We start from the raw sequence: 21,141 nt of genomic DNA, 5'->3' as shown, positions 1-21,141 counted from the left end.
GGGGACCACTGCTCAGACTACCCCCGCGGTGATGTCACGTGACCGGGCTCAGCCCAGGCCAGGCCAGCCAGGGGGGCAGACACAGAAGCGGTGATTAGAGTTGGGGCCCATGAACCTGATGGGGGAAGCCCAGGGCAGCGAGAACACAGAGCCGGGCGCCAGGCTGGGCCAGTGGAGCCCCAGGACAGAGGTCTAAGCTGGAATTGGTTGGGTGGCCAGAAATCGGCCAGGGGAGGAGGAACAAAAGGTCCAGGCAGAAGGCCACCAGCACCCAACCCCCTAACTGCCCATTCTCAGTTCTCTGGCCCCGCCTCCCTGGTGTAGCTCCGAGGACAGAAGCCCACACCACCTGAGTCAGCCTGGCCATCTCGAACCCCTGTTCCAGGGTCCAACTCTTCTGCCCACTCAGCCCCCCCGCCCCCCCAAGCCAACCCCAGAGATCCCACTCTGCTCCGGGTCTAACCTTAATCCCCGGGCTTGGTGAGAGGGGACGCAGCCTACCTTGTTGGGGTGCACTGCTCGCCGCAGGTTCTCCATCCACTTATCCCGCTCGGCTGCTGACCGGCAGGAGAAGCACTTGCTTCCTGACGACGTTGTCACCTGTGGGGCCGAACAGGACAGTGTCACGGGGACACAACCCTGGGTAGGCACAAGGACCACTTCCGTCCTCAGCTGACACTCTCTGATGGTTATCTTTTGCCAAGTGACAGTGACAAAGTGATGGTCACAAAGTTTTTAGGGGCCAGACTGGACAAAGGAAAACTGGGCTTCCAGGTGCCCTTGGCCTGGGGTCCTCCTGCCTGGAACCCTGACCCTCCCTTGCCATCAAACTCTCGCTCATCCTCCAATCCCCACCGGTAAGGAAGCCCAGCCCAAGCGGCTCCTCCTCTTCCACTGTCCCCAGCACCAAGGGCTCAACAGAAGGGAACCAGGCTCCTTATGCAGCCACTCAAGGGCCGGCACAAGCCACAGTGCCCACTGCTGTGGACCAGTGCCCATGCACCGTCTTCAACCTGTCCCTGTTCAAGGCAAAGAAGTTGGAGCCCAGAGGCAGCCCGGCTGGACCAGGAGTCTTAAACCAGAAGCAATGGGCACAAGGGGTGGGGCAGATGCCTGGCATATTCCACTCTTTCCTTGGCGCTGGGTGGCCAGGAGGTTGCCATGAGTCCCCGAATGGCTGACTTTCATTACCCGGCTCATCCCTCCATCAGAGAGCGCCCTAATTATGTAAGCTCCCTGTAGGTGGGAGAGGAGGGTGAGGTGGTGGGCAGGGAATCTGACTGATGAGAGAAGCAATCAGGAACTCCCAGGAACACCTACGACATTCATCACCCTGGTCCTGGCGTGGCCTCAGGCTCGTGGTGTGACCTCTAACATCTTGCCTCTCTGTCCTCAGATTCCCCATCGACTGGGAGAGACTGGACAGGTGATCCCAGGTACAGCCCTGCCAGGCAGGTTTGCTGCCCTCTGCTTGCTCTTAAACCTGCGTCACAGAATGCGAGCGCAGAAAAGATTGATGGGGGAGACTGGCCCAGAAAAGGGGGTGCACTCTACCATCCCACACTACATTTAGGAGGTTTCTAAGTTTCTAAGGAGGGGGAGCAGGCTTCAGGCACAGGCCCTGGAGCTTAAACAATTCTCCATGGACTTTTATCCCCTTTTACTGCTGGAGAGCTCTTGCCCCCACACCAGCGGGGAGAATAGTGCTGGTCTGTCTCCAAGGAGCCCACGGAGGAGGAACGAAGCCCCCATCTCCAAACTCCACCTGGTCTCTCAGGAGCCAAAAACAATGAACAGTTTTCAGCCGCTGTCCCAAAGCCAAGGCCACTGAGGACTCTGGGCGGGGTCTGAGACCTGGCCTGACTAGGAGATGTGACCAGAGCCTGCCTCCCCCAGCGGACCCACCTCGAAGCAGTAGTCCTGGCCCAGGATGCTGCTGTGCACGGGCTTGATGACCACCTCCTCCTCCATGCTGAGGTCCAGCGCTTCCACCGCGCTGCTGGGGCTGAGCAGGGACTCGTGGGAGCGAGACTCCTTCACCCTGGGCATCAGATGGGACCTGGGGGGTGGGCGGCAGGTACGTCAGGCTGGGGCTGTCACTCCCCTCCCCTGCCCTGTCCCCTCTCCTCCAGGAAGCCTGCCCAGACCACCACCACCCCCCCCCCCCCAGTGGAAGGCAATCACTCCGTGATCAACCCCCCAAGTCCTTTTCCTCTAAAGGCAGACGTGAGGGAGAGGCACTTCTGTGCTGGCGTCACAGAGACCCAGAATCGGTCCCTTTGCCCACGGCAGGACTGAGTGACTGGTTCAGCCTCTATGGGAGCAAGTGGCTGAGGGTGAGCCATGCAGGAGCTGAAAGTCAGCACTGAGTGCAGGGCAGGGTCTGGCCTGGCTCCCAAGCAGACTCCGAGACCCACAGGGAAGAGCTGAGCTCACCTAGGTGGCCTTCCCCACCCATCCCCCATCCCCTCAGCCCTGGTCCCATCCTAGACCAGAGAAGTCACCCCCTCGTCCAGAACATTACTGCCAACAGAGCCCTTTCTCACACTGTCCCTACCACCCCCTAAATAGAAGCAGGAGAGCCACAGGGAGCTCTGCTGCACTCATTTTATAGATGAGGGCAGTGAGGCTCCAAATGCCAAAATCCAGACAGGTCCACATGCCCGGTGGAGGGGGGGGGCGGGGGGGGCAACACAGATACAAAGAGCAGAGGTAGTGGATGCCACCTGGTGCCCAAGTGGACTGGACCTGGACTGGCTGACAGATCTGGCCTCATTCTCGCCTGCTATGTGGCCCTGGACAAGTCACTGCCCCCTCCCTGAGCCTCGGTTTCTCAGCACGAAAAGAGCCTCAGATGGCACCTGCATGGTGCGGAGCTGTGCAAGTCCCTTCTCAGAGCCATAGCCGTGGAAGCTGCCCCCACGGCTGGGCGCAGGAAAAGCTGGAGAGCCAGCCAAGCCTCTGGTGTGGAAGCTGAGCAGGCCTGGCCCTATTCACGTCCACGGCCCAGACCCCGGCACTGGCACAAAACCCTTCCGGGGCTCAGCTCACCCAGATCTCCCCACCCCTCTCCCTCGCAGCTCCTGGCCTCCAATCCATCAATCTCTCCCTGCCCTCATGTCAGTGAGGCCTGGCGGGGTCACCACACACTTCCCTGCTGGACACACACCTGTAACTACTTCCACAGCCAACCGGAGTGAGGGAGGCTGAGGCTACTATGGGTGCGATCCGGAATCCACAGACTCACAGGGACTCACAGGTCCACAGAGGTCACCCTCCACCCCCAAACTCACGTCACCATGGCAGCAGCCCACCCTGACATGGAGTCCTGTGCTGCGCGAGGCATGGGAATGAGAGCTGGAACTGGGATCCCAGCCCTTGGGGACCCCACAGCCCAACCCAAGAGGCAGTCAGCCTCCCTGTACCTGCTCCCCCAGGCCCAGCATGAAGCTGGCACACGCAGGGCTCAGATCACTTGCACTGTATTGATGTCCTCAGGCAGAGCTTCTGAAAGCTCCAAGGGAACGGACACACCACAGGGAAACTGTGAGAAAATCAACTTAGAAACAGCCAAACCTCCTCGTGGCCCCCGTCTGGAACTTTCAGCATCCCAGCTGGGGTGCCTCTGCTCCTCCAGCGCCCTCTCTGGGAAGAAGTGGCTCACACACAAGCACTATGGCCGAACACATCACCCTGTGCTAGGTGCCTTTGACAAGCCCTCCACCTGCTCCCCCATCACAGCACTGACCAATGCTTGGGTGGGCCTGTTATCTCCTCAGTCAATATTCCACCCAGGCTGCCCACCTCCTGGGGCAGCCTCCAAGCCTCCCTTCCTCATGTGGCTCAAGAGAAGACCTGCCTCAGATGCTGGGAAGTCACCAGGCCAGGAACAGCAGGGACCCACAGTCCCTGGGCCTGCCATGCAGGGCTGGAAACCCAGCTTGCAGATCGGGATCGGGCCCAGCCCAGAAACCCCTGCAGAGTAAAGATGCTGGGAACCAGGGCAAGTGGGGTAGGGACCCATGAAGTGCACACAAAGGGGCTGGTGGGCTGGAGAGAGGAGAGGGAGGCACAGTTCAGTGGACTGGGCCTACCCAGGAGACCGAGGGGCCCTGGTTTGACGGGCCAGGAGCCCAGCAGGCCCAGGCCTGACCCCCAAGTGGCTAGAGCCTGGAGCTGCAAATGCCTACTTTTCCTTCCCCAACATCCTGCCCCACAAACGTGCCCCAGCCTCAGGGGAAGGTTCCTGGGTGAACTCTTGTTAAGGCATCCTGGCTGCAGCCGGGCAGCCCTGAGCCTCCTCATCTCCCCAGGGCTCCTAGGCCCCAGCGGCACCCTCCAGCCAGACCCCTCTACCCAGAGGGCATCACTCCATCTGTCTGCAATCCCCTCAAGGTCTACAATCAAGTCGCCACACTTCCACCTGGTGGTGAACCCGCCCTGAAATGTCTCCTCAGCACTTGCTCTCACAACACGCCCTGGAGAGATGCTCCTCCTAGCTGGTCCCTAACTTCCTCTGCTCTGGAATCCACGCCCAAGTTCTCTCCTGAACCCGTTCTACCTTCCCACCACCTTCTCTGCCTCACAAAAACCTTTCTCCGACTTCAAAGCCCAGGCCAAAGCCACCACCACCACCACGCTGTCCCTGGTCCCTCCAGGCGGACAAGCGCTCACACCCAAGCGGTGTGGCTGAGCCCCACTCCACACCACGTTCGCACCTGTCTCCTCACCTAATTAATCCTCACAACAGCCCATAGGATTGAGGTTCCACACCTCAGAAAGGTCAGGTGTCTCGCCCAAGATTGCACAGGTGGCGGGTGGCAAAGTCCGCGTGTGATTCGAACCGCATTTAGCAGAGTCCAAGACTAACTCCATCAGCACAAGGCTGGTCTTCCCATCTCCCCACAGGTGATGGGCAGAGAAAGACCCACAGCCAGCTGACCTGCTCACTGGGACCCACTCGATCACTGGGTCTGGGAGAAAGAGCTAGAGAGCCTGGCTGGGGCAGGGCGCCCCTGCCCAGGAGCCCAGGAAACGTGGGCACACCACAGGCAGGGGCAGGGGCAGAGCTGCTGCTGGAGATACAGCCAGGTCCCAACAGCAGTTCATTGTGCGGCCAGGGAGCAGAAACAAGGAGACATTGTCCCAGCTCCCAGGCCACAGCCTTATCTGATAGCCTTCCAGCCAACCCACAAGCTGTTTTTCAACCCCATCCTTTTTTCTCTTAAAAGGTTAGTGACACAGAAGGTTAGTAAAGTCCCCATTATTTCAAGGAGGGAGGAGACCCCAAAACAAAACCTGCAATTATCAACAAGTTCCTGGCACGGGGAGGAAGTCCCCAGCAATGGTTGGGGTGAGCTGAAAGTGGAGTTGTAGAGCCTGGAAAGTGAGCCTCAGAGGGGGCAGGGCCGGGACCAGGAGAGGCCAATGACAGCTCAGGCACAGCTGTCTCCACATGGGCCAGGCTGGTTCTAGCGGGAGTCAGCGCCCAGTCTCTGCCCGTGTGCAAGTAGGACTAGGAGACCCTTTCAGACATGCTGTGGAGGAGATGCCTACACTGCCAGGGGGCTGTTAGGGTAACAGGCCAGGCAGTCGAGCATGTATGCAGGCAGTGGAAGGAGCCCCAGGAGTGAGCACGAAAGACCATCCCCCCCTGACCCCTTACCACACACCTGTAGATGGTAACCGGCAGGAGGGCCCAGTGTGAAGGGTGCCCAGCTGTAATCTAGTCTCCATTCCTTATAAAACATGCAACCTTGAGATTTTTAAATCATTCAACTCTCCAGACCTCAGTTTCTCCATCCAGAAGTGGGGAGAAGGAATCTCTTCCTCAGAGGGCTGCCGTAAGGATCACGGATCAAGTGAGAATGTGGGGAGATGTTAGGGAGAGCGGGGGTGAATGTAACAGTTCCAGGGGCAGGAGCAGGGAATGGCTGAACAAGGAAGGATGCACCTGCTGTGATTAAGGCTGATGGCAGGTGACACTCCTGACATTTGGGGTGAGGAGACAGGGACTTCCCGAGCCATTCTGTTTCCTTCCTCTGACCACGCAAATCCCTTACCTTCTACTCCATGCCTCAGTTTCCCCCATCTACAAAATGGGACAAACTCCTTCTACCCAAATGCTGGGTTGTCTCAAAAAACAAAACAACACAAAAACCCTTAATTTCCTATGTGGGCCCTTGCCTCTGCCCACTGCCATAACCTGGAAGGGGAGGAATCCTGGATAAAGTTGGTCTCCACAGCGGAGGTGCCCACTTAAGGGCTGGCAGGACCTGTGGACTTGTGTGGTCACAGAGTGCCAACCATGCTTCTGCTGTCACAGCCGGGCAGGTGCTGGAGGCTGTGCTGAGAATCTGCCCACGGGTCCTGGCACACAGGCAGAGAAAGGGCCCGACCTCCTGAGAATCCAGTGCCCCACCCAGAACGCCCAGCAGAGCCAACTGCCCCAGGCCTAGCCTCACCCTCCAGGCCTGGGAACCGGCTGCTCTGTGGCCAGTGCTCAACTCCTGGCCCAACTGGGGTCCCAGGGGAAGGGAGAAGAATGCAGCCGCCCTGTGGCTCCAGGGACCCCGGGGAGACAGAGCCTGTCCTTAAAAGGCAGGGAGGTTACCGTCCAGCCTGGGAAGGCTCCCTGGGATGGCAGGGCCTGGCCTGGAGGCATGGACTCTGTTGGCCCAGGGTTCCCTGAGTCTAAGGCGAGGGGGCAGGTCCTAGCAGTCACTAGAACCAGTAAGACCCTGTCCCCATCCCCAGACTGAGCCCTGGGCTGGAAGAGCCTGGACTACTGCCCTCACCCTACACCTGGGGGCCTGTGCTTCCCCTGCCACCACAGGGCTGAGCTGGCACAGGAGGGTCCATAACCTGGTAACCAAACAGGAGTGCCAGCAACTCATCACGTGCTGTGGCTACGAGCCCCAGATGCTGACTGAATGACCAGCACTGCAGCAGCCTGCTCTGAACAACCACTTACTAAGCACCTACTATGTGCTCCCCCTTGTAACAGGTTTTCTTACCAAGGCACATACATACATGCACAGCCTTCTTCAACAGCCTGCACAAAAGGCAGCATTGCCCCAAGGGAAGGGGGACCAGGAACTCAAACAGGCTGATGAGCCCTGGTTCATGGGGCAACCCTTCCCCCACCCCAGATCATTTAAAGGATGGGATGACGGACGCTTCAGGGCACCAGGCTGAGAGAGAAGCGGCGTGGCTGGGTCACAGGATCCACAAGTGGAAGCTGGGATCCTGTGGGACTGTCCTGGAACCTACTTCACCCGGGGGCAGGCCTGGGGGCCGGCATGCAGTCAGCCCAGTGCCCCAGCAGGCTCCTGTCCTCGCACGCCCCGAATCTGCCGGTGACCTCGGGCGCACCCCTTTCTCCCTCGGACCCACAGATGCTGCAATGCCCTGGCAGGTTCCCTCCTCTCTCTAGGCTGCTATTTCCTCACCTGAGCTACTCCAGAAAGCACCACAACCCCGCCTCCCAGCGCCAACTCCCTATAAACATAGGAGACCCTTTATCAACTGCTACATCTCTTCTTCCCACCGCGACTGCCACCCTAATATCCACAGAGTGACACCTCACTGCTGCCTGCTGGTGGCCTGGGCTACAAAGCTTGAGGAGAGTCCAGGAATGCAGGGATGCTGGTTCTGGTCCCAGGAGAGGCACACATATCCCGTCCCCGTCCCCAACCCCATTCTTGTCAGTATAATTCAACAGCCTAATGGAGTTTTCAAAACCGACACAGGACATATTTACCTCCCCACACCTTATACCTTTTTCTGAGAGGGTTGGGGATGGGGGCAGGGAGGGAGATGGCAAAGGGCACACAGAGAAAGAAGAAACAAAAAAATCTTTCCATCTAATCCCTCACATCCTCCTGCAACCTGAATAATTCTGGGTTTTTAATCAATAGCTGCCAGACTTGTCAAATTACTTTGGGGACCTCACAGCAGTTTTTAAACATTCATAAACCTCAGCGGAACAGCGAAGTGCCCTGAATTTTAAAAGAAGGGAATGTGAGGAACACTCATTGAGCAGGATGGGATCTGGGCAAATGGAAAGTTAGCTGAGGGCCTTGTGCCCCTCCTGCTTCTGGGTAGGGACAGGTCTCTATCCCCTTCCTGGTCTCCCGGAGAAATTACCCAGCCTGGCCCAGCCACTCAGAAACATTAGAGAGGGTGGCACCCCCAAACTGTAAGCCACCCCGTCACCCAGAGCAAAGAGCCCCCCACCCCTCCCCCTCCCGCCCCCAGGAGCACAGCATCCAGGACTGAGACCCCAGCCTCATCTGCCACAGCCCGGACACTGTACCCCAGCAGCTCACTGCACACGCGGCCGGGCTGCTGTCAGCTTCTCCGCATGCACAGCAGCTTCAAGGCCTGGCCAAGGCGTTCCCTCCCCGCCAGCTCAGTCTCCTACTCACACATGTGAACACACCCTTCGGTCCCCACAGATCACATCACCCACAGCGGGACTGGCTCCCCACCCCCACCAGAAACCATAAACACCTCCAGCAGCTGCCTCGGGCCCGGGGGACTCATGACCCAAGTAGGAATGGATGATGAAATAAATAAATGAACGAGCTGAAAACCGAGGACTTCCGCTCCGTAAAAATGCCACTTTCCCTCTGGCTTATCAAATCCCTCCCGTTTCTCCACCTCCAGGAAGCCCTCCCAGGCTCGGACTGCACCCCCATGGACGGAGGGGCAGGGCAGAAGCAGCATCTCCCCCGCATCTCCTCCACCCAATGCCTGGGTATCACGCCGTGGTCTCCCGGTGCTGGGTGGGCCATTCACGCTAGGGACACTATGACCTTGGGAGAGTCCTTCCCCCATCCCTGGGCACAGGCTTCCTGTCAGCCAAGGACCAGGCCCTTGTCAACACGGGCTGATGACTGGTCAAATGTGATAAGGCCTCCTTCCTCAGAGACAAACACGCATACACTTAATGCTCTGTGCTCGCCTCAACTATCGCCTCTGTAGAATGGGGAGACAGTACCTTCGGAGCCACAAGGGAGCGTGTGCAGCCCTGGCCCTGCCTCTCCTGGGCATCCTGCCCCGCTCTGCCCTGTGTCCACGCCTCTGGTTGCTGCTGGCTTTTCCCTGGGCCCACGGACATTTCCAAGACGCCTCTCACTCCGCCCAGGAGGCAGAGCGCTCCTGGCCCTCCCTGCATGTGGACTGTCCAAAAGCCTCTGCCAACTGACCCGGAGACCCTCCGCCACCGCACTGACCCACGGCCTCCGAGAGCACCCGGAGAAGGCCGACATTTCAGGCAGGTGCCTCACGTCCCCTCTGAAGAGGAGAGACACATCTAGGAATAAACCCTGGCACCCTCGGTTCCAGCCTCAGTGCTCACCTGCAGCCCAGCTGTGTCCACGCCAGCCACCACTGGGGACAGGGACGGGGACGGGGATGGGGGGGGGGGGGGGGCGGGCTGTGAGGCAGCAGGGAGACAAGAGGCAAAGGCAGGAAGGGAGGGAGGGGGTGCTGGCTTGAGGGAGCGCAGACCTCCATAGGGCCTCTCCTGCTCCTCAGCTTCCCTGTCTGGCAATTGGGGCCTCCCTTACCTCCTGCCAGGATTTGTTCTGAGGTTCATTATGCTAATGTCCCCTCCTCCCAGGCTAGTGAGTCCAGCGTCCCAGTATACAGTTACTGAGCACCTCCAGTATGCCAGCACTGAGCCGGGGGGCCATGGGACCCTTGCTTCTCATTCCTTCCAAAAGCCTGGAGTCTGGGACCCCCAGGGGGGCCTCAGAGCTCTGTTTCCCACTGTCACTCACAGGAGACAGCCAGGAGCATTGGACAGGACAGGAGGAGAAGGAGGTGCCAGCAAACTGCAGGCTCCCAGGCCACCAGCAAAGGCAGAACTCAGAGAAATGATGTCAAAGAAAACGGGTGTGGCTCAGTGCTCTCTAGTACCTGCCTCACCCAACACACACCACACACCTCCACTTGCCCACACCCCTGGGAAGTGCACAGACTCCACACTCAACACACCCACAGCTCTGACCCACAAGTAGCCCAGCCGCCCAACTACAGTTACGTCTCCGAGACCTTGGGGGCCTTGCCAAGGCCCAGATAGTGTATCCGACTCCAAGAGCCCACCTCCGCCTCCCACCCCACAAAGGCTGGCTCTAGGATAGGCTAGCTCTGCCATTTGCCACCTGGCCCATGGATTCCAACCCATAATGCCACACACTTTAAATGCAGCTTCCCAGGCACATCCCAGCCACAGCAGCCCTGCCCAGCCCTATCTGGCTCCGGTCACTCTGGACTGTCCACCTCCAGGCCCGGCCCAGAGACCCCCACCTCCGCGGCGCCGCCTCAGCAGAAATGACCAGTCCCTCCAGGGTTTGCCCTGAGGCCCCCACCTCCCTGTACACAAAGGAGTGGAGGCTCAAATAGGTCCTGCAGCTCGCCCACGGTCAAGTTCTGGACCAGGGCGCTCAGGACTGCCCGGCACTGCCTCAGGCTTTCACCAGCCTACAGAAATCGTGGGATCGACCGAACCGACTTTCTGGTAAGGCGCAGGAACTCTGGTCACCAGAACGCTCACCTCCTCTGCGACCCTGGGCAAGCCGTTTTCCCTGTCTGGACAATGGGGAGAAGGACATCACGCTGGTAGGAATCTGACCCAGGGCCAGCCCCCAGCAGTGGTAGTGATAGTGGCTAAGACCAAAGGATACTTGTGACAAACCAGGCAGCTCAGCTATTCCTCATGACCCGACCACAGGAAAGTTTGTAACAGTCCTGACTTCTCAGAGATGAGGACTGTCCCAGCAAAGACTGCTGCATCACAGTGACCTGGCTCCTTCCTGACAACTGGTTCAAATATTTAAGCTGCAGCAAAACACACGCCAGGCCCAGCACAGCCTTCCTGGTCTTCCACCACCCCACCCTGCAGGCCGAAGGACCCGGAACAGACACAGGCAGGGAGGAGAGGGGAAAGGAGACCCACTGGGGGGGCCGGGATGGAGATGACATGGCCCCCAAACCCCGCACAGCCCCCCACAGCCTGGGCCACGCAGAGCCAAGGCCAAGTTCCTCAGCTCAGAAAACTTCTCACGGTTGCAAGCATTTCCTAGTTCTCAGCGGGCCGCCACACAGGCCACGGGGCCTTGCTTACAGAAAGGAACAACACTGATTTCCTCTTTTCCTCTCGTTAAAAGCTAAAAACAGCCAGGGCACTTTTTGTTTCTTGCTCGTTGGCGGGGCTATCCTAATTGCTTCCACATTCAGGCTCACTGTTGATGTCTGCAGAGGAGCGGGAGACACCCCCTGGGGAATTCCTGAGCCCTCCCTAGGCTGGCACCTGGGCAGTGCCTCTAACAGCACCCACCCATCTCACAGAGATCGCCCTGGGCCAGGAGGCCAGCTGGTGGCCCCGGGGCCGGCAGCTTTCCTCCTTCCTCCTTCCTCCTTCCCCAGCTTCCCTCATTCCAACCTCTGTTCAGGCCACTCACCATCTCTCAGCCGTGGCCACCACGCTCGCCAGGCCCAGGACGCCAGGGGGCCAGGCCAGCCAGCCAGCTGCCTGCCGTTTCCCACCGGGCCCAGCCAGTCCAGCCCAGCTCTGGTCCTGGACATGCCACTCCAGCCCTGTCCGCTGGGACTAATCATGGCTAGTTAAACAAAGGCTAAGTTCCAACTCTCCGTAATGTGCTTTTAAAGCAACAGTGTTCCACTTGGCCCAACCAGGATCTTAAAGGCACAGATCCCTTTTTTCTTTACAGAAAACAGGACATCAAACAACAACAACAAAAACCAAGGAGTCATGATCAGATTGAAGGTCTTGGGCTTCTATGGAAGACTTTAGATAAAATGCACAATAGTAAAAATCCAAATTTCACCCAAAGGCTCCAAAGAACCCCAGAACAAGGGGGCTACATCCTGAAGAATAAGCACAGAAGTGGCAGCCGTTTTTAAGCACTCACTTCGTGCCTGGCACAGCGTTTAGCACTTCCTAGCACAGGCTCGTCATTCCTCACAAGACAGGCAATAGCTGGCCCCACCTCAGAGGAGGAGCTGCCATGGGCAGAGGTTCCCAACCTGCCCAGGACTTCATACAGCGTGCATGTGTGTGTGCGTGCAGCTGGGACCCAGCCACAAGAGGTCTGCCAATGCCAGGATGTGTTCCCCCACCTGCTCCCTCCCACTCCTGGAGGCCCAGCTCTCCTCAGCCCAATGCCCAGGCCACTAGCACCTTTCCTTCATGAGCAAAATGAAGGGGTGAGGATGAGGGCTCACTTGTCACAGGTGCCCCCACTCTGTGGGCCTCAAAACCCTGTGAGGTTGGTTCTAGTCTTTCTCTTTCTTACATACAGATGAGAACACGGTATCATGACACCTGGCAGGACTTGAAGGGGACAGGCAGACCTGCAGCAGTGGGCACTTCACGCCCAGGCCTAGGCCCAGGCCCAGGCCCCTCCTGGACAGGCTGCAATGGCTAGAGGTGGTGGCAGGTGAGGGGAGTCCAGGGCTCTGCAAGCTGGCAAGGCCCTTCCACTGTCTACGAGAATGGAGGCGGCAGGGCTGCAGGCTCTCCTGGGGCCCCAAGGCTCCAAAGGGTGGGCAGGGCCTGCCCAACTGCCAGATAGAAGGGGACCAGGGGAGGAAAGGAAGAGAGACTTGCCTGCCTGGGCCTCAGCGCCTGTCCTAACGAGCCCTCTGAAAAAGATGGGCCATTTCCTGGCACCTGGGGTAGCTGGGCAGGCAGCAGATGCTGTTTCTCGGATGCCATCCTCTATCTGAAAGGCCAAGGCCAGGCGGAGTCCTCAGGCCTAACGCTGCAGGGGCTGGCCAGTCAAGGATTTACCACCCTCACTGTTTCCATGGAACCCCCAGTCACAGAAGCTTGAGGCCACAGCCCGGGGGTTAAAAACATGGGCTCTGACGCCAGAATGTCCAGTTCAAATCTGGGCTGGGCCACTTACAACTTGATGCTCTTGGACAAGGCGAGTCACCTCTTGGGCCTCTGTTTCCCCCTCTGTCAGAGGGACAATGGTGATGGTATTAACCTCACGGGGTGGCTGTGAGGAGTCACTGAGTTTCAGACAAAGCCTGGCTCAGAGTGAGCACTTCAGAGACCAGCCAGTTGGTGAAGCTGAAGGAGGCTGCCCAGGCTGTCCTGGGAGGCACACACACAGCTGGAAACCAGCCCTGCGTACTAACCCTGGGCAAGCCACTTTTCTCGGGTCTTAGTTTCTTTCCGTGAAAAGGAGGGAGTCCAATTGGGACCCTCAGTGACTACCAGGCAAGACCACCTCCCCAGAACCTCTCAAACGCCCGCCCTCCGGCAGCAGGCCAGAAAGACAGGAAGGCTGGGCGGTGGCCCACATACTTTGAAACCTGAAAACAGCCTGCCTCTGCCCCACCCGCAGGCCAATTGGGATCTGCTGGGCAGCGGAAGGGAAGAGAGCGCGGGAAGCAGCCGAGCAGCAACACTAACTGTCGTCAGGAGGCAGCACAGTGTCACCTCTCCAGGTGGAGCCCGGCCGACCTTGGCCTTCTCACTCCCCAGTGAGAGGGGCCTCCTCCCCAGGTGTTCCCAGCGTTTGTGTGCAGCTGAGCTCACTTTCCTGCGGGAAGCTGTGCAGCCGTCAGACAAGCCACTCACACCTGCTGCAAACAGCCTCCCTCGGCCCCAAGGCTTGACCAGGCTCAAGGCCTGCCTCCTTCTCCCTTCCCGGAGCATAAAGCAACCGGCATGTGTGCTAGGGAGGGCAGGGCGGGATGGAGCACCAGAGGAAACAAGGCAGGAGGCAGGAGCAATGCCTGCAGCCCTGGCAGACCAGGTGACCACTAACCCAGGGGCAGCAGGGTGACTCAGGCGCCCCCATTACCCCCTCACCCACAGGGCTGTTAATCAGTCGGCGAGGGGTGGCCTGACTTGGCGCCCCTCCTCCCGCACAGGCCACTGTGCTCCTTCCCAGGCACCCGCATCACCTTCCTCCAGGTGAAGTTTCTCAGGATCTGATTTGGGACACTCCTCCGGGAAGATACTTTCCTTTGGTGATTTCATCACTCCTTAGCTTTGACTGTGCCCAGTGTGCTCAGGATTTCTGTGTTCCTCTCCGCGCCCCCCCACCCCACCCCCCAGCTCCAGGCTCACAGACCTAAATGCTGGCTGACATCTCCTGGACTCCTCAAAGTCCGAAGTGGGCCTCCATCTCGGTGGTTAAAGCCCCATCTCAAACGCCAGGAACCCTACCTCTCCTTGGCCTTTACAATGCAGCCCATCAACCAATCCTCAAAAATCTCACACTCATCCACTCCATGGAACCTGCTCTGGCAGCCTCACTCCCCGGCCCCCAACTTCCTTCTAGGGTGTGACAGGGACCCTTTAGAAATGCAAATCATTATTTAACTCCAGGGCTAGAAACCCATCAGCCGGTCCAATCAGCACTCAGAATACATCCAAAGTCCTCCCCAGGTGGAAGAAGTTGGCCAGGTGGATGACCTACCCTCTATCCTCATCCAGCAACCCCCACCCTGCACCTGTGAGCAGCCTGGGCCGGCCGGGACTTTGTACTGCGGCTCCTCTGTTTTCCCTATCTCCCAAAGGGCTAGGGAATCCTTCGGAACTCAGCCCTCCCCCTACTGCCCATTCCAACCGCTCTTGACACATCCCCATTCCTTCCCACCGAACCACCTAGCACGCTTCTTCCTTCATAGCGCCTTGCTCATTCAGCCAGCAAGTATTTAAATGCAAGCCATGGCCCAGGCGCTTTTTGGAGCACTGGGCATCCAGGTGCTGAACTAAGCAGCCAGAAATCCCTGACTTACATTTCAGCTAGGGGACTTCACCCAACCTGGAATTCCTTTCCCCCCGAGCTCGGCGTGCCCCAGGGCCACGTCTGGGTGTTTTCCACATCCTGAGGCACAGGGGGGTGGGGTTTGGCATGCTGCAAGAGCTCACTAAGTATTTAAAATCACGAGTGTGCAATAAAAACAGCATGGCAGCTAAGAGACCAAGCCTAGAAAGACACTAGAAGTCAAGAGTCCCGCCTTCAATGTCTTCCAGGGAGATGCCTCTCACCCCCATGCTGGGGAGGGGGCGGGGGGGGGGGGGGGGGGGAGAGCCCTCAGGTGAGCGAGAGGCTTCTGCCACTCCCAGCCCCTAGGGGAGACGGGATGCACAGGGGCAGCTTCAGCCCACGAACTGCTGGGGAACAGGGATGATTGCAGGCCTGCGCCTTCAGGGAAGGCTCCCTGAAGAGGTGAAACCTGAGCAAGGTCACGTCACCCCCCAAATCTAGGGAGAGGGAGAAAAACAAAACTGTGGTTTAGGCCTCGGATGTCCTTTTCTCTAGTAGGGAAAGAAAGAAAAAACCTTGCTCCGAAAACCCCTTTACTTTTCATTAGTGTCCGGATCAATACAAGTTTGAGGAGTAAAGCTCCTCGCCTGCAATACTAACCACCAGAGAGACGGGCTAGGATTATTAAATCTGGGTCCAGTGGGCTTGCCCCTGCTCACCTGCGCCGGCAGCCTCCCGCTAAAGAACAGGTAAGGGTCCTCATTGGCAACACAGCCCCCTCCTGCCAGCCTGCCTTGCCAACCCCAGTTCCCTGGGCCTAGACCACCTTCCAGGTGCCCACAGCCTCCCCTCCCCGAGACTTGATGCTCCCAAGAGGGCAGGGCCTGATTCCCAGGAGGAGGAAGAAGCCAGTCTAGCAACCCCAGGCACCCACCTTGGCACTTCCTCTCAAGCCCCTGAAGGGTCTTGGCTGGCTGCTGACCATCTTCCCTCATCCACGAGGCCCTGGCCCAGGACAGGTAGCCCTCCAGGGCCAGGCTCCCCGGAGAAACAACCTCACAGCCTCCAGTCTCCCTCCACCCCCATCAGAGGTCCATGGGGGAAGGGAGCGTCCTGCGCCCCTGCCCTGGCAAAGCCACCCACAGACCTTGGCGGTGAGAACCCTGGCCTCTCCGCTGCCCCAGGTCTGGGCGCCATGTGCCCGGGAGTCCGATCCAGCTTCTGCGAATGGGCAGGCCTCCACAGAGCAGATCCTCTGGCCCGGTCCAGGATCTTGCTGAGGTTGTCACCAAGGAGTCCAATACCACAAAGACTCATCCCCAAGGATGGTTGGCATCCAGGGGCCACTTCCGGACAGACCAGGGGACCTCTCAGCCCAGGCCAGCATCGAAGAGGCGTGCCCGGGCAGGCTTCCCTCTTCCTGCAAACTCCACGTTGAATCTGTCTTCCAAGTTGAAATTTCACAAACGTCTTAAAAAAAATAAAGCGGTGACAGCGCCTAGAGATTTCCGGGTCCTCCAGAGAACAAGTGGAAAATTACAGCCTTCCATACAGGTGGCCGGTAGGCACAACCTCCAGGTCCAAGAAGTTTAGAAAGACGCCTGGAAACAGCCACTTCCGGCCTCGGGAGAGGGTCCTTCCCAGGGCACCTGAGCAGGGAGCTCTGGCTGGCGGAGACTCACAGCCAGGAGAGGTCCCTCCCAGGCTCCACCCCTAACGCGCTGGCTCCGCCCAGGGTCATAAATGGCCGGCAGCCCCGCCTCGGGGTCTTTGCACGGGACATTCCCTCCACTGGCCCTGGCTCTAGGCAAGGCTGGTTTTGCCTCATTCTTGTCTCAGATCAAGTGTCCTCTCCTAGGACAGGCTGTTCCAGCTAAAGGAGCACCCCCCTTTTCCCCCCCAGTTATCACCTGGCTTCATAGTCTTCATAGCACTGACCTGAAATCACCTTGTTTGCCCCCTCTCTCCCACCAGGAGAATGACAGGTCCGCAGGAACAAGGCCTGCTCACCCTGGTAAGCCTGGCACGCCGTAGGCCAATGCTTGGTACAAGGTAGGCACTGACAGATGTGTTGAATGAACCGTTCTGGTATGGGCCAGCTAAAGCTGTATAGGTGGGAGTGGGGGTAACCAAAAGGCTGGGAGGGATGCCAGAGCCACCTCCCTGGGCACTGCACACTGAGCCTTCCAGACTTCCGCACCCTCCCCCGCCCCCAACACACACACACACACACACACACACTCTAGCCCGCTCTCTAGCCCGCCCCGCCGCCCGGCCGGGCGGCTCGCCCACCTGCAGCACAGGCCCTTCCCTTCCCAGGCCAGGCAGCTGGGCACATTCCGGAGCCAGCTGCCCCCAGCTGCAAACACTTTCTTCTCTGATCACAAGGAAGGACAGCCCCACCCCCAGCTCATTGCAATAGGGGGGTAGACTGCTGCCTCCTTCACCACTCCCCAGCCCCACCCGCACTTTCATTCAAACATTTAAAAAATTCAAACAAAGAAGACGGAGGTGCAGACAAGGCCAGCGATTTGCTTACCAAGGTCACCAGACTGGAGGGAGGGCCTGGGAAGCTGGGCTCCTGACTCCCGCCCTTCCCGCCTGACTAAGGGAGTCAACAACAGCAAGCACCCAGCTGGGAGGAACTGAGTTCCCAGCAGCATCAGTCTAGGGTTCAAGTTTCCTCTGGGCCTAGTCCTCTGGGCTGAGCCAGGGGATAGAGGGGGAGGGTTAATCTCGGGAGGGACGGAGTACACAAGCAGGTGAGCTGGGAGAGCCGCCCAGGTTTGTGAACGCCACAAAGGTGGTCCTGTCGCTGGCCGGCTCCTGGGGTCACCCACACCTGATCCTCACTGAAACGCAAATCCCAAGGGAAGGGCAAGCCCAGGTAACCCAACATTTTTGCCCGGGGTCAGCCCCTTTTCCATCCTCTAGAGAAGCCAAAGCAATACTTGGACCTCTACCCCAGGCAGGGACCCACACTGCTTCCCTTACAGCCCCCACCCAGCGGCCTCCACGGAAGGGACTGCTGCACACCTTCTTGGTGCAATGGGATAAGGGATTCTAACCCCTCCATGAAAATATGGATGGAGAGAGGCACTGGGGGACAGAGCCCTGCCTGGGGACCTGCCTACTCCATGGCTTCTGTATCCAGAGGCATCACAAGCCCCAGTGTAAGTCCCCTGCTCCAGTCCCTCAGCAAACAACTGAACCCCTACTAAGTGCCAGACCAACAGGCACCTACTTGGCGCAGGACTCTGGCTGGGGCACCTGCTGGACTGGTGAACAGATCTGACTGTGGTCCACAACCTGGGAAGTGAAATTCATTCCACCCCCTGCTGTGTCCTGTTCTGGGCACAGGAGCTTCTGACCACAGGGGACCCAACAATGCCCAGAGTCCTCCCCGCCCTCTCCCCCATTCCGGGGGCTCTAAGCCACGCAGAGCACTTAGTGGCTCTCTTCCCTCTGAGGTGGGGGTTTCCCCTCACAGTTTTCATCTGGGCCTATCCAATGTCTTAATAACATTTCAGGAGAAGCCCCTCTGGCTCCCTGAGCAGCCAAGGCCATGACGCAGGGGGAGGGAGCAGAGCACATCTCCGAGCACCTCCTCCCCCTTGAGTTCAACTGCGGAAACAAAGAGGCTAGGCTGATGCTGTGACCGCTTCATAGACAAAGAGGTCAAGTCCAGAGCTCAGTCACCAGCACAGGTTGATGCAGCTTCGTCTGAAAGATGTGCCTCACCCCAGACAACCATTTGTACCTATTACTCATCCCCTCTTCTCTCCCTCCCCAATTCTAATATCCTTCCTCCTGGAAGCCTTCCCAGATTCCCCCTGCTGGTTGGTCCACACAGTTCTAATATCTTGTTATAACAAAACGGGCTCCTGTGGCAGGGTCTCTCACTCTGCATGACAGCTCTCACAGGAGGGGGGTGACACAAGCTAAAAAGAAATAAGCCTGTATCTGGGGGTCAAAAGATGTACACCCCAACTTAGGATCCCACTCTTACTGGCTATTTGGCCATGCATAAGGTGCTTCCTCCATCCCCTTCTTAGCCTCAGCTCAGAGGACTGCATAACCTCCTGCAAGCTCCTTCCACAGTCATCTAGAATAATATGCCGAAGCAGAGTGAGTACACCTGACTGTCCTTGACCGTGTGTAGCTGGGGAATTTCAGAGGCTCCCCGATCCAGTCCCTCCTGGTTCCAGCACCTCCAGGGACCCAGGCCTCCCTAATTTAGGCCCCACCCACCACACTCCTCACCTTTACACCCATCCCATCCAGCCAGCCACGGCGGCCTTTTCTATTTTCCCCATGCATGCCCTGTCCTTTCTCAGCCTTCACCTCCTATTTCTAATTCTCATTCACCTTCCATGATCCAGCTCAACTGCCCCCACCTAAGGGGGTTCTTTCTCAAGGTCTGCAGGAACCGGAGTATGCAAGCTCTCTCCCTCTTCCTGAATCCCTGGCCTGCCTCCCCTCTCCTGGGTGCTGCTGGGGGTCTATTCATCTCTGTTTCTTCAGGTCCTGGGACTCAGTAATAGTGCGATGGACGTATGCACCCTGCAGGCCAATCTTCTCCCCACAGCCCAGAGCTCAGATGTCGTATCATTTCAGATCTGAGGGTGTCTCACCAACAGGGCGGGGCTCTCTAGATCCCTCCTCCCTCAGAAAGCTTTGCATTTCCTGGGGTGCAAGAGAGCCAGCCCCAAGACTGTCAAGGAACGCTTCCAGGCAGGGCCAGGCATCCCCTGGGGGTGCGGGGGTGAGAGGCTGGTGGCTGGGAGGGACCTTTCCTGAGACCACGGCTCTCCTGTTTGGAAGCTGTCAGAGGACCAGCCCTCTCTGGGGGACTGAGGACTGCCTGGGCGGGAGGAGGAGTATCAGCAGGACAGAAGCAGACACAGGACCAGATAAGGATGCCCTGCAGAGGACAGTCAGCCCCAGAGCCTGGCTGTTCGTGGACAAGGGCTTCTGGAGAGACCACGCTCTCTTAGCGGAGGAGGAGAAACAAATGTGGTGTTAGACGGGGGGCCAACTCTGGGTAACAGTTTCAAAGCAGCCGAGCCATTAATTTATATGAGCACATCTATGCTCGTGTGGCTTCATCATCACCAACAAACAGCAAATGTGTCCTGGCACCTGCCATGTGCCAGGCTCAGTGCTAAGTATTTTACATGCATTATCTTGATTAATCCTCCAAAGAGCCATAAACTGTTGGTATCCACAGCTACATTTTACTAAAATGAGGCGGAAGCCCAGGAAGGTTGGAAAAGCTGCCCACAGTCACACAGCTGGTTCCCATTGGGAGCTGGCATTCAGGCCCCTCAGTCTGGCTCCAGCCTGTCTTTCTGGTCGGAGCGGCCAGTGCCCACCATTCCGGAGCCCCCGTTCTCCGTCCTTGCCTGCCCTCATGTGTTCTCCACTCACTTGTTTTTCGATGTGTGTGTGGGGTTCATGTATATGGTCAGCTTGCAGCCTCCCAACTGCCCCTCCCTCCTCTTCACCTGCTCAGATATCCCCCAGCTCCCATCCCCGCCTCCCATCAGCCAGCCAGTTTGTACCATCCCCATCTGCTCATCCCAACCTACTACGTCTTGTGGTAATGACTGCAGCCGGCAGAGAATCCTGGAACCTTCCCCCCACAGTGATGTTGACACATGTTCACTCAAAAAATGTAATGTTTCCATCAAAGCATTCAGGGGAGTAAATTCCCACCCATGCGCCGGCTCCTCGGAAAAATGCAGAGTAAATTTACTCAGTCAATGAGACACGGTCAGCATGTCTCCTTTTTGGCTGTCACAGGGCCGAGCGCTGGATGACACCCAGCACGGTGGTCCAGTGACTGAATGCTGTCAAGGGGCCAGGGGGGTGGTTCCAGTTGATGGGCCTGTAACTGCCAGCCCCTACGGTCAGAGTGTGTGTGTGTGTGTGTGTGTGTGTGTGTGTGTGTGAGAGAGAGGCCCACTCATGTGTTCCCACCAGAGCCCAGCTTCTGTGTCTCCGAAGAGGTTACCTGCTGCCCAGGACCCAAGTCTTATCCCCACCCCAGCAAAGTAGGACTCTGTCCTCAGAGCCATCACACCATGTGAGAACCAGGCCCAATGCCTGAGTTCACACACGCCTCCTAAAAGGTCAAGGAATTCAAACCTCCCTGAACTGTTCCCCTCACTCACCCCCAAACCCTTGGGACCAGGGACAACATTGTGAGGTGGGGGTGGGGAATCTTGGCCACTTCCAGGTTCCAGCACTGCCAAAGGGCCAGGTCCATGGCAGGCACTGGACCTGGATGCCTTGCCTAGAGGTCAGCAGGGCAGGCTAGGTCCCAGCCCTACACTGGCAACTGGAGATGACTATGAGGCTGGAGTGCCCGGCC

At 58.2% G+C, this 21,141-nt stretch overlaps 1 protein-coding gene across 8 annotated transcripts in view; it reads right to left on the bottom strand.

Annotated features, from left to right (window-relative positions):
* DAB2IP (DAB2 interacting protein) overlaps positions 1–21,141 on the bottom strand; it is a 177,499-nt gene that overhangs the window by 22,829 nt on the left and 133,529 nt on the right. For 7 of the 8 annotated variants that reach the window (XM_084899197.1, XM_084899195.1, XM_084899199.1 and 4 more), the window contains 2 exons: positions 1,906–2,059; positions 502–600 (listed from right to left, as the gene is read on the bottom strand). In XM_084899197.1, coding sequence (XP_084755323.1) covers positions 502–600; positions 1,906–2,059 — 253 coding nt within the window. Of the gene's footprint in view, positions 1–501; positions 601–1,905; positions 2,060–11,471; positions 11,625–21,141 lie in introns of those variants that run through there. The other variant, XM_084899201.1, reaches the window with a different exon arrangement.

The sequence above is a fragment of the Pipistrellus hanaki genome, assembly GCF_964339955.1.
Source record: "Pipistrellus hanaki genome assembly, chromosome: 11".
NCBI lineage: Eukaryota > Metazoa > Chordata > Mammalia > Chiroptera > Vespertilionidae > Pipistrellus > Pipistrellus hanaki.
This window is presented reverse-complemented; position numbering and strand designations above follow the sequence as displayed.